Here is a 13,453-nt window from a genome sequence, read left to right on the forward strand (position 1 = left end):
GATTCATTTTTGAGTTAATAATGTGAGTTTACTGCGATTAATCGACAGCCCTAATTTGAATGAATTTTTCAGTAACTTTCTTTTTGACACTCTTGTAACTAACGTATTTACAGCTTGCATGTTTTAAATTATCTTATTAATAACTCTATTTCATGTTTTAACCTCCTTACTGCCTGTGACCAGGATCTCTCATTGCTATGCAATGATGAATGTACAGTGGTTATTAGTGTTGTGAAATTCTAACTCCCAGACCAATGTATTCATTTAAAGTTTATTTTGTGTGGGTGTGGTTTTTTTAAGTATTGAATCCTGTTTATGGACATACCTATAATAGTGCAGACAACCATTGTGCAGACTCCTCCATAGTCTGTTCTGTGTAGGTCAGGGCAAATAACAGGCAAATAAGCTAGGATTGAGGACATCTTTCCCTGGGCAATTAAAGTTAGTCTGTTGTACTGTGGCATTTTGTCAGGCTTTATTCCCTCTAGTTGCCTCAGTGTCTGTTAAATTATTGCACCTCAGAACTGCACCTTCCCTGAGCAGAAGGAAACTTGTGCTGTTGAATAGGATGGATTTTAACCAATAGATTCATCATGCTGAGGACTACAGGTTGGATTTAAAGAAGATATAAAACAGTGAAAGATGAATTTATCCACTTCATGTTGATACCCTGACCATGTATTCATATTGTAATACCTGAATTTTTCTTCCAAAATATGTAGTATGATTTCTTCTCTAAATCTTTAAAACGATAAACTAAATATAACTGAACAATTTATTTAGCAAATATTGTACTTTACTACCTTGTATAAGATAGTATCCAAGTTACACTAGTTGCCAGTTTTACCCCAACGTATCAAATCTGAGCCTAGCCCTTTTGTATTCAATACCAGTTAACTACTTTAATCGCAAAAATGAACAAAATACTGTCATCTTAGTTGTGGGAATGGAAGTGAGGAGGAAAGACAGAGACTCCTGCAACATTTAGAAAAAATGTCATTTGCATAAAATGAAGTTATCGAATTATTCAACCTAATAAAAATATTAGACATTAGGCCTGCTCTACAACTGCTGAATCGGTATCTAAAATTATTGCATGGGTATGCAGATCTGGGCTGATGGATATGGCTCAATTACAACTCTTTAGGTATTTATTGAATAGATATATAATTTTATTTCTTTAGGACCTTGATCTATTTTACTTACAAGTTACATTGATATATTGTACCAATATGCCACTATTGCAGCAGTTCATTTTGACTGGAAATGATCTGGAGAAAGGTGGCAAAATCTGGAGATGATACAAAATTACTCAAGATAGTTAAGTCCAAAGAAGACTGCAAACAGTTACAGGGGATCTCACTAAAGAGGGTGACTGGGCAACAAAATGGCAGATGAAATTTAATGTTGATAAATGCAAAGTAACGTATATTGGAAAACATCCCAACTTTACATACAAAATGATAGGATCTAAATTAGCTGTTACAACTCGAGAGAGATCTTGGAGTCATTGTGGATAGTTCTCTGAAAACATCTGCTTAATGTGCAGCAGCAATCAAAAAAGCTAACAATGTTCGGAACCATTAGGAAAGGGATAGATAATAAGACAGTAAATATTATAATGCTACTATATAAATCCATGGTATGGCCACACCTTGAATACTGTGTGCAGTTCTGGTCACCCCATCTCAAAAAAGATGTATTAGAATTGAAAAAAGTACGGAGACAGTTGGAAAAAACCCCAATATTAAGGGTATGGAACAGCTTCCTAAGAGGAGAGAGAAAATGATTCGGACTTTTCAGCTTGGAAAACAGACAACTAAGAGGGGAATATGACAGAGGTCTATAAAATCGTGACTGGTGTGGAGAAAGTGAATAGGGAGTGGTGGTTATTCTTTCACATAACACAAGAACTAGCAGTCATCCAGTGCAATTAATAAGCGGCAGATTTAAAATAAACAAAAGGAAGTTTTCTTCACACAACCTGTGGAACGTATTGTCAGGGGATGTTATGAATGTCAAAACTATAACTGGGTTTAAAAAAGAATTAGGTTCATGGAGTTTAGGTCCATCAGTGGCTATTAACCAAGATGGTCAGGGATGCAACCCCATGCTCTGGTTGTCCCTAGCCTCTGATTGGGAGTGGGTGACAGGGGATGGATCACTTGATGGTTGCCTGTTCTGTCCATTCCCGAAGCATCTGGCTTTGGTAAATGTCAGAAGACAGAATACTGGGCTAGATGGACAATTGGTCTGATCTAGTATGGCCGTTCTTATGTTATGTTCTTATTGACTGCAATGTGTAATGAATGCTCTGCATAGAATGTACACATTGCTCTCTATCCTCAGCGTGTATAGGACTAGATATATGCCACTGCAGGAAGGAGGTTATTGAACTATAGATAGGCTAGAAACATGCTTTCACATGCCATTTCTTATGTTCCTAGTACTATAATTAAAAGGTTGTAGTGCCAATATCCTTGAAAAATTGGAATTAATAGTTACATAGACCATTTGATTGCAAAAATATGCAACTTTTTCTTGTAAATGTATTTCTTGTTTTGGGGAATCTGAAATGAAACATGAGCCAACTGATCTCTCTAACATTTGTCTTTTCTTCTTAGCGTTCTATCAGTTTCCGTAGTGACAGTCGCCCTGATCTGTTTACCCCACGACCGTGGTCTCGAAATGCACCCCCTGCTAGCACAAAAAGGAGGGACAGCAAGCTGTGGAGTGAGACCTTTGATGTTTGTGTCAATCAGATGCTTACATCCAAAGAAATCAAGCGTCAAGAGGTACTATTATTTCTATCCTTCTAAACGTTTGACAGTTTTGTCTAAAGCAGTGGTTCTCAAACTCCTTACTAAGGCAATTCACCAACTGCATTTTGTCTCTTTGCAACCCTCTATTACATATATGCACCCTCTGCTCCAAAATCACAACCCTCATCCCATCCTGGCCCGGTGTGTAGGGGAGACCCGGGGATTGGAGAATGAGCCCAGTCCACACTTGCCTACAGTGGCGGCTCCTCTCCTGCAGGGCTGGACACAGCTCCCCACTTTGGGAGTTGTGAATTGGCACATGTGGTTGCAATGCCATTCAGGTTTGGTCTGGCTGCCCCTCCATCATGATGGAGTACTGTGCAGCACTGCGGCTCTGAATGCCCCAGCTCCAGCTCAGTAGGATCTGAGCCGCCACTAAAGTGTGGGGTGGCCTCACTCTCCAACATCCCTCCCTCTGGGGAGCTCTCCTGTATGTTTGTTTTTGCCAGGAAAATATATCCCTGGATTTGACAACCCATCTAGAACCTTTCTGTGACTCACTGATGGGTTGGGATCCATCATTTGGGAAACACTGGTCTAAAGCATGGAATTCAAGGATGATAGTAAATTAGTAAACATTAGTTTAGCACTGAAATTACAGGGTAAAATCCTGGTTCTACTATGGAGAATTTTTCCATTGAACTCAATGGAACAGGATTCTACCTATGGTCTTTATAATGAAACCGTACTAGGTGTGTGTGTGTGGTTTTTTTTTTTCTTTTTTAAGAACAAAGTTGCAATAATTTCTGTATAGTAACATTGATATTTGAAATTAAAATTGTTTGTGTAGGTGTGCATGTTTGGGTGGTGGTGGTGGTGGTTTTATCTGTACTACCATACAGATAAATAATGCAATCAGAATAATGTACACGCTAGGTACTGTGTGCACACAGGAAAGCACAATCTCTCTACCAGGGAGCTTTCAGTAGAAGGAGTTTACTATACAAATAATATACAGATTAAATCCGATGCTACCAGCACTCCTAGCTATTTTCGAGACACCACCGACTTTCTGAGGAAACTACAATGCCTTGGTGATCCTCCTGAAAACACCTTCCTGGCCACCATGGATGTAGAAGCTCTTTATACCAATATTCCACATGAGGATGGACTACAGGCTGTCAAGAACAATATCCCTAATGAGGCCACGGCACACCTGGTGGCTGAGCTTTTTGACTTTTTGTCCTCACCCACAACCAATTCAGATTTGGGGACAACTTATACCTTTAAGTCAGTGGCACTGTTATGGGTACCCGCATGGCCCCACAGTATGCCAACATCTTTATGGCGGACCTAGAGCAACGCTTCCTCAGCTCTCATCCCCTAGCACCCCTCCTCTACTTGCACTACATTGATGACATCTTCATCATATGGACCCATGGGAAGGAGGCCCTTGAAGAATTCCACCTGGATTTCAACAATTTCCACCCCACCATCAACCTCAGCCTGTACCAGTCTACCCAAGAGATCCACTTCCTGGACACTACAGTGCAAATAAGTGATGGTCACATAAACACCACCCTTTTCCGGAAACCCACTGCTATACTTACCTACATGCCTCCAGCTTCCATCCAGGATATATCACACAATCCATTGTCCACAGCCAAGCCCTAAGATACAAACCAAATTTGCTCCAATCCCTCAGACAAACACCTACAAGATCTTTATCAAGCATTCTTGGAACTACAATACCCACCTGGAGAGGTGAGGAAACAGATGGAAAGAGTGAGACGGGTACCCAGAAATCACCTACTAAAGGACAGGCCCCACAAAGAAAATAACAGAACACCACTGGCCATCACGGACAGCCCCCAGCTAAAACCTCTCCAGCACATTATCAACGATCTACAACCTATCCTGGAAAACGATCCCTCGCTCTCACAGACCTTGGGAGGCAGGCCAGTCCTCACTTACAGACAGCCCCCCAACCCGAAGCAAATACTCACCAGCAACTACACACCACACCACAGAAACACTAACCCAGAAACCAATCCGTGTAGCAAACCTCGTTGCCTACTCTGTCCCTATATCTACTCTAGCGACACCATCAGAGGACCCAACCACATCAGCCACACCATCAGAGGCTCATTCAGCTGTACATCTACTAACGTTATATATGCCCTCATGTGCCAGCAGTGCCCCTCTGCCATGTACATTGGCCAAACCGGACAGTCCCTACGTAAAAGAATAAATGGACGCAAATCGGACATCAGGAATGGTAACATACAAAAGCCAGTTGGAGAAGACTTCAGTTTTCCTGGACATTCAATAACAGATTCGAAAGTAGCTATACTTGAACAAAAAAACTTCAGAAACAGACTTCAAAGATTTCAGAGTAGCAGCCATGTTAGTCTGTATTCGCAAAAAGAAAAGGAGTACTTGTGGCACCTTAGAGACTAACCAATTTATTTGAGCATAAGCTTTCATGGGCTACAGCTCACTTCATCGGATGCATAAAGACTTCAAAGAGAAACAGCAGAACTAAAATTCATTTTCAAATTTAACATCATTAATTTGGGCTTGAATAGGGACTGGGAGTGGCTGGCTCAGTACAGAAGCAGCTTTGCTTCTTCTGGAATTGACACCTCCTCATCTGTTGTTGGGAGTGGACTACATCCACCCTGAACGAATTGGCCCTGTCAACACTGGTTCTCCACTTATGAAGAGAAGGGAGTTACCTCACATGTCAGTATATTTATGTCTGCATCTGTAACTTTCATTTCGTGCATCTGAAGAAGTGAGGTTTTTAATCACAAAAGCTTATGCTCTTATAAACCTGTTAGTCTTTAAGGTGCCACCAGACTCCTTGTTGTTTTTGTGGATACAGACTAACACAGCTACCCCCCTGATACTTACAATGTTACTCAATTGACCGAGGATCTACATTGGTCTCTGCTGGGTGCAGACCTTGGCACAGAGCCCTCAATTGTAGAAAGTCCTCTGGTGATGTAGAAGAGACTCTTTAGTGTAATGCACCCACAGCCTCCATTGATGGCCTGCAGCCAGAGAGGAACAACCCCAAAGTGGGCATGGCAGTCTGGAGAGGGAAATGTTGCCAGGACACCCAGGGAAAATGCTTATTCAAGGATGTCACTCTACACAGCCTATGCTGGCTGTGCTCTTATGGCACCCTTCCCAGAAATGAAAGTTGGCCTCTCTAGTCAACAGTGTAGGTGTACATTTCTGCTCTCCTCTCAGGGTTAGGAAGGTAATTGTCATGTGTCAGATTGGTTAAACCAGAGCATCAGAGGTTTAGGAGAATATAAACTTCTTGCAGGTGGGGAGGTCCTAATAATAGGATTCTACTAGGTGCCCTCTGCAAATATTTACAAATGAGGCACTGTCTGAAGAGGCCATGAAGAAGTGAAGGGAATGCCACTTAGATAACCTTTACAGTACTGATTTTCCCATTGTGGTTCAATGCAAACATGATTTTCAAACTCTGGAACCTCCAGAATTCATAGAATCATAGGGGTTAGAAGGGACCATAAGGCTCATCTATTCTCTCCTGCTGCCACGATGCAGGACTTGTGTGTCTAAACCATCAAAGACAGACGGCTATCCAACTGCTTTTTTAAAACCTCCAGTGAAGGAGCTTCCGTGATTTCCCTAGGCAGTTTGTTCCATTGTCCTACTATTCTTACAGTTAGGAAGTTTTGCCTGAGATTTAATCTAAATCTGCTATGCTGTAGTTTTAACCCATTGCCTTTTGTCCTGCCCTCTGTGGCAAGAGAGAACAATTTTTCTCCATCATTGTTATGGCAGCTTTTCAAGTATTTGAATACTTCCGTCATGCCCCCCCACCCAATCTCCTCTTTTCCAAACTAAACATACCCAGTTCCTTCAGCCTTTGCTCATTTGCATTCAGCCTTTGGTTATCTTTGTCACTTGCTTCTGGATCCTTTCCAGTTTCTCTCTCACCTTTCTATATAATGGTGTTCAAAATTGGACACCATACTGCAGCTGAGGCCTAACCAGTGCCAAGTAGAGCAGTACTGTCACCTCCTGTGACTTGCATGCTATGCAAACCAAAATTGCATTTGCTTTTTTTGTGGCAGCATCACATTGTTGACTCGTGTTGAGGTGGTGATCCGCCACAACTCCCAGATCCTTCTAAACAGTGCTGCTGCCAAGCCAGTTATTCTCCATTCTGTATTTGTGCATTTGGTTTTTCTTCCCTAAGTGTAGCACCTTACATTTCTTTGTTAAATTTCATTTTATTGTCTATAGCCCAGTTTTCCAATTTATCAAGATCCCTTTGAATTTTTGCTTTATCCTCCGAAGTGTTTGCAACTGCCCACCCACTCCCAACTCTGTTTCAGCTGCAGATTTGATCGGTATGCTCTCTTTCTATATCCAGATCATTAATAAAGATGTTAAATAACACTGGGCCCGAAACAGATCCCTGTGGAACTCCTGTCAATCTGACATCATTCTATTAATAGTTACTCTTTCTTTGCAGTTGCTTAACCAATTATGTATCCACTTAATGGTAGTTCTACTGAGCCCACATTTCTCCAGCTTATTTATGAGACTGTCATGTGGGACTGTGTCAAAACCCTTTGTAAGTCCAGGAATATTGTGTCCACTGCATTCCTCCTGTGCACCAAACCTCTTACCTTGTCAAAGAAGGAAGTCAAGTTGGGAATGATTTGTTTTTAGTAAATGATTTGTTTTAGTAAATCCATGCTGGTTGCTCACCCATTCATCCTCAAGGTATTTGCAAATTGAATGTTTTGTTCATTGCTCTAATAGCTTCCCAGGTATTGAGGTCAGGCTGACTGGTCTATAGTTCCCTAGCTCCTCCTCCCCACCCCCCTTTAAAGATGGGCACTATATTAGGACTTCTCCTGTCATCCAGGAGCTTGCACATACTATTCCCAATGATTCTGAAATTTCTGCTAATTCCTTCAGCACCCTGGGGTGAATAGCATCAGGGCCCGCTGACTTGAATTTCTTCAGATTAGTTGGAAACATGTCTAACATTCTTTACCTATCCTGATCTGCAACCCTTCCCTTTTATTGTCTATGATAACTTTGCTAGTGGTCTGGTCACATGTTTTTTGTGTGAAGACTGAAGCAAAGTAGGCATTGAACAGATCTGTCTTCTTATCATCCATCACCAACTAACCACCTTCATTGAGCAGTGGACCCACACCATCCCTGGTGTTCAGTGTGTTTTTTTTTTTTTTTATGGGACAAATTTGTAGAACCCTCCCTTCTTGATGTCCGTTTGTTGCCAGTTGTAACTCGTTCCTTGCTTTGGCTTTCCTGATTTTGTCCCGACACTCTTGAGCTATTCCCATATATACTGCCTTGGCGATGCCCCTCCGTCCATTTCCTGTATATCCCTTTTTTGGTTTTTAAAGCGCTAAAAAGCTCCTTGTGCAGCCACATTAGTCTCCATTAGAATAGCTTTAAGTTGAGCCTCTAGTACAGAGGTGGGCAAACTGTGGCCCATGGGCCTGTCCTGCCCAGCCCCTGAGCTCCTGGCTGGGGTGGCTAGCCCCCGGCCTCTCCCCTCCTGTCCCTCCTGCCACGCCGCTGCGCAGGCAGCGCTCTTGGGAGTGGGGCTGCGTGCTCCTGCAGAGCAGCAGTGTGTGTAGCTCTGGCCAGGTGGCGCAGCTCCCAGACATGCTGCTCTGAGCAGCGTGGTAAGGGGGCTGGGGTTGGATAAGGGGCAGTCAGGGGACAGGGGGCAGTTGGATAGGGCGGAGGTTCTGGGGCAGGCCAGGGGATGGGGAACAGGGAGGGTTAGATAGGGGATGGGGTCTCAGAGAGCTGTTAGGGGCGGGGGTCCCGGGACGGTCAGGGGACAAGGGGGGTGGTGGTGGATGGGTCGGAGGTTCTGAGGGGGGCAGGCGGGGCGGATGGGGGTGGGAGCTAGGCTGTTTGGGGAGGTACAGCCTTCCCTATCCAGCCCTCCATACAGTTTCACACCCCGATGTGGCCCTCGGGCCAAAAAGTTTGCCCACCCCTGCTCTAGTATTACATCTTTTAGGAACTGCCACCCCCCTTTGACACCTTTTTCTTTTTAATTAGTCTCTCCATGGGACCTTGCCTACTCTTGCTCTCAGGTGGTTTAAATCTACCTTTTTCAAGTCCAGTGTCCTTGTGTTGCTGTTCTCATATCCTCCTTTCTTTAGGATCTTGAATTTTATCAGATCATGATCACTTTCTCCCAAGTTCCCAACCACCTTCATGTTTGCAACTAATGTATCCCTTTTTGTCAAAACCAGATCCAAAATGGATGATCACCTAGTTGTTTCCTCCACTTTCTGAATCAGAAGGTTGTTCCCTACACATGCTAAGAACTTGCAGGACATGTTATGTTTTGCTGTGCAAGATGCATTCTGAGTAACTCCTATTGAAGTTAATGGCTAAATTCGTATTGACTCAAGGGTAGCAGAAGCAGGCTCTAATTTAGCATGACTGCTGGATTTCTAAGTTAATTAGCTTTCTATTGAAGGAAATATTTAGTCCATGTGAGGTATTCAAATGAAAGGTGGAAAAAGGAAAATGTTTTAAAACCAAATTTAAACTCTGATTACAGATCACTTTACCTAGAAATAACTCTAGCGCTCCATTTCCAAGGTGTGTGTGTATATTATCATTTGTGTTAGGCCAATTGCCCCTAAACTCCAGCAAATGTAGATATCAAGGATTTTTCAATTCTACAAACACTTTCAGCTGTAACATTCAAGTTTATAATATAAACTTTCCCAGAACACTTGAGTCATAAAACAAACAGTAACCTCAGACAGTCTCTCTTGCAGGTTTTAACAAAGTGCAAGAATTCATAGGAAATACCTTTTAAAAATTGAGAACTTTGAAGGACACGTTGAAAAACAGAGTAATGTTGTTTGCATAGGATAAACATTCTGTCTCAATCCTGCTCTCAGCCCAAATAACTATGTGGGGAATTTCAAAGGGGTGTTCTGTTCTGTTCTATAAAGGTTCTTACATTGTACTCATCATCATGGTATCTGAGTTCCTTGCAGTAGCGTATTAAGCAATGTGACTAACATTTGTCATGACTTTGTTTTCTCACCCTCTTTCTGGAGGGAAAAGTACATGCAGTGAAGTATTTTGTTTTGGATTTTTTTAAATAACACGTTGCTATGTATTCGTTAGGAAAGGTCAAAGAAATGTACCTTGCACTTCAAGCAGAAGATGGTGTGGTTTATGATGATGGTCATTAGTTTCTGTGGGAGTTCATCCCACGGTTTTGGGCTGGTGCCTGAAAAAGCTTCGTCTCCTACACAGATGAGCTTTACCGTTTTATTGTAAAAAGTTCTCTTGTGCCAGAGGAGCAAAGTTTTCACCACAGTCTTCATCCTACAACTTAACTTTCTCTTTTACATTTCCTGGGCCCAGGCCGTTAAACTTGAACTTCATCTAGTATTCTGTGAGACGCGAGCATTGAGAGCAGAGGACAGGTTTGATGTGTTGTGGTAGTCATTGCTGCTGAGGAAACGTGCCGCAGCATTATGTACCAGTTGGAGTTTCCTAAGTACTGAAAGCTTTATGCCTAGGAATACCGTATTGCTATGGTGCACCTGGAAGGTTACAAAGGTGTAAGTAACATAAATTAGGTTATTTTTTTACCAGGAAGGGGGACAGTCCCCTGGCCCAACCAGAAATGGAAGAAAGTACATTTGTATAGGGAAGGAATGCTTTCTTTCAAGCTATGGAGTAGAAATGGAGCTGCTCTGCAGAAGCTGCTGCAGCTTCATGGTTGCAGTGATCCTTCTGTGACAAATGCCAGTTAACCAACTTGGGGCAGATCATCAAATGGTTAAAATTGTTGAGCTGTGACCATTTCTATCTGCAAAGGATCTGCCATCATGGTCTATAAAATACAAAACTTCTAAAAGATTTTTTAAATCCTGATTTTTGTGTGTTAATAGTTGACAAACTTGTTTAGTGAACAGAATTGTTTACATTAATATTTTTGCACTAATGCTCTATCCCCCGAATACCTGAATCATATAACTTAATTTTTACTATGCTTGGTTAGAATTGGATCATATAATTTAAGTTAATTGGATACTGTCATTGGTAAGATACTGCACTGGAAGTGTGCATAATATTAAATTGCTATTTATTTCTAATAATAAAATGCAAAACTCACTTCATAAGAAGTGGCTAGTATGAGAAGAAAGTCCCACAGAGCTATGTTTCCTTCAAGGAAAAAATACTGTGCCAAATTAAAAGTACTTTTAATACCACCTATACATTTAAAGGGACCCCAACATTTGTTCCATTAGACAGTCTGAAACCTTTTGCCAACTATGCTTTGTAAAAAACCCAAACACAAAACTGTCTCCTAATTAGCTGTATAATCAGCAATTATTTTACCAACAATAGTTGATATATTTTAGTTACATCAAATATCATAACAAATAAGATGGCCTCCTGGATTGGAAACATGTCAAACCAAAAACTGTACTTGTGTAACTTTTTCAGACAAGAAATGTTTCATGAGAAGTCTTGCAAGAACTTGTCTTTAAAAGTAATGCTTAGCAAATGGTTGATTTTTACAGATTTATTTCTTCAACTAGATTTAGGAAGAAAATGTATCTCTGCACTAATACAGCTGTTCAGAATATAACAGCAACTTTTAAAGTTGAGTACAATTTAAATAAGAAATTTATTATGTCCTTTTTTACAGGCTATCTTTGAACTTTCCCAGGGAGAAGAAGACTTGATAGAAGACTTAAAGTTAGCAAAAAAGGTATTTATATAAATAAATGATACAAAAATTGTTGTTTTTTGCCTTTAATCCCCCCTGCAAACCCCCCCACACACTTTTTTTATAGTAGATTCAATAGTAGCAACTGCCATCTAGTTAAGGTTGAAAAACAACTAGTACAATCCCTGTTTTTACACTCTTAACATTCTGAAACATTCAAATTTTTGAGTGTGTTTTTTCTAATTGGTATCTAACACAAAGTGTGCTTGTGAAAATTTGAATAAAATACTATCAGCCACTTTAGAGTTATGGGAGGATTTAAGAGCTATCTCTAATTTCTTAGATATCAGATATATGCTAAAGTTTGCTTGTTTTTGCAGGCTTATCATGACCCTATGCTTAAACTCTCCATAATGACAGAGCAAGAATTAAACCAAATTTTTGGAACACTGGACTCTCTAATCCCGCTACATGAAGGTATAATTTCGTTCAATGAATTATGATGATTCTATGCTCATTTATACTTAGCATGTTCAGCAAGTGAATTTTTATTTTATTTTATTTTGATCAGATCTCCTTAGGCGGCTTCAGGAGGTCAGGAAACCTGATGGATCTACTGAGCATGTTGGTCATATCCTTGTGGCCTGGGTAAAGCTGATTTTCTAATCAATTTTGAAGTTAATTTGTAACTGTTTCATTGGTTTGTATCTTTTATCAGACCATTTATCTTTTATATTGAGTATCTCTTCAAAAGTATATTTCAAGTCTTAAGTTTTAAAGAGACAGTTGGCTAATAAGAATGGCAATACAATCAAATTAGGAACATTTGCCCTAAATTATCTGACTTGTCATTTCAAATTTAGAAAAGGATGTGTTTCAAAGCCCTAGTTGTTTTAGTGATAAGCAGTGTTAAAAGCACTTTAAGTAAAAATCATGTTCCAGAGTAGAGCTACGCTGATTTATGCCACCTGAGGATCTGACATGACCCCATGTTTATATGGAAAGATACAGAACCTTTCTTTTGTAAGGGTTTAGATGGACAGTTTATTTTATAGTATAAAGAAAGTGATTTTATAATCAGCAGAAAATAGGTTTTGCAGTTTAAGGCAATAGCCAGTGGAAGATATTTGGCAGCCCTTTTCAAAACACTGGGCTATTAAGAGTCAGAAATGTGTGCATCTGTGTGTGTAATGAAACTAGTTAATAACTGTTGGTGAGTGACAAAAATGTACCCTAGTTTTCTTGGAGTAAAATAATTATGAAATTTTGTTTGTTTTGTATTTAAATTTCAGCTTGTCCAAATATGGTTAGAGGTAATTTGAATTTAGAAGATTTTATGTATATTCATGTATAAAAATAAAGCTCTTTAGCTGAGTTACCACTAAAGTGCCAAAGGCCCAGATTCACAAAGGTACTTAGGCACCTAAGTCCCAGTTTTAGGCTGACTGTGATCCACAAAATCCCCGCTGGGATGCTACCTCGATCATTTTCTAAACTAACTCAGTGCCTAAATTTTCAGGGTAAAAGTTCTCTAGACACCTAAATTCTTGCCTCTGGGGATGCACTTGCTGCTGATGCCTTTTAGGTGTCGGGATGCCTATCTCCCATCTAATCCCCAATGTGATAAACAAACAGGTGCTCTTTTTCCTATCTTTCCCCAATCTGGCACGTACTCAGAGGCTGCCAACTAGATTGTATCCCAGTCAAAAGGCATGGAGGAGGTGCTGCCCATGTATTCACCTGGATTGTTGAAGACCCAGGTTCAATTCTCCCCCCCCCCCCCCCCCGCCTGGAGGGGCGGGGGCAGGAGAGGAAGAGACTATGAATGAGAGGTAGGAGATCCCCAATGGTGTGCTCTAACCACTGAGCTATGGAATATTCTGATGTGGGGCTCCCTCAGTCTCTCCTCCTTGAAGCTGTTCCACTCTTTATAAAT

The 13,453-nt window shown here is 40.9% G+C and overlaps 1 protein-coding gene across 8 annotated transcripts in view; it reads left to right on the forward strand.

Moving 5' to 3' along the window:
- The window catches only part of ARHGEF3 (Rho guanine nucleotide exchange factor 3), a 320,877-nt gene that overhangs the window by 276,806 nt on the left and 30,618 nt on the right, over positions 1-13,453 (forward strand). For all 8 annotated transcript variants that reach the window (XM_048857876.2, XM_048857875.2, XM_075130320.1 and 5 more), the window contains 4 exons: positions 2,625-2,795; positions 11,497-11,559; positions 11,898-11,994; positions 12,089-12,165. In XM_048857876.2, the coding sequence (XP_048713833.1) occupies positions 2,625-2,795; positions 11,497-11,559; positions 11,898-11,994; positions 12,089-12,165 (408 nt within the window). The remainder of the gene's footprint in view (positions 1-2,624; positions 2,796-11,496; positions 11,560-11,897; positions 11,995-12,088; positions 12,166-13,453) is intronic.

This window comes from Caretta caretta, chromosome 7 (assembly GCF_965140235.1).
Source record: "Caretta caretta isolate rCarCar2 chromosome 7, rCarCar1.hap1, whole genome shotgun sequence".
Taxonomy (NCBI): Eukaryota; Metazoa; Chordata; order Testudines; family Cheloniidae; genus Caretta; species Caretta caretta.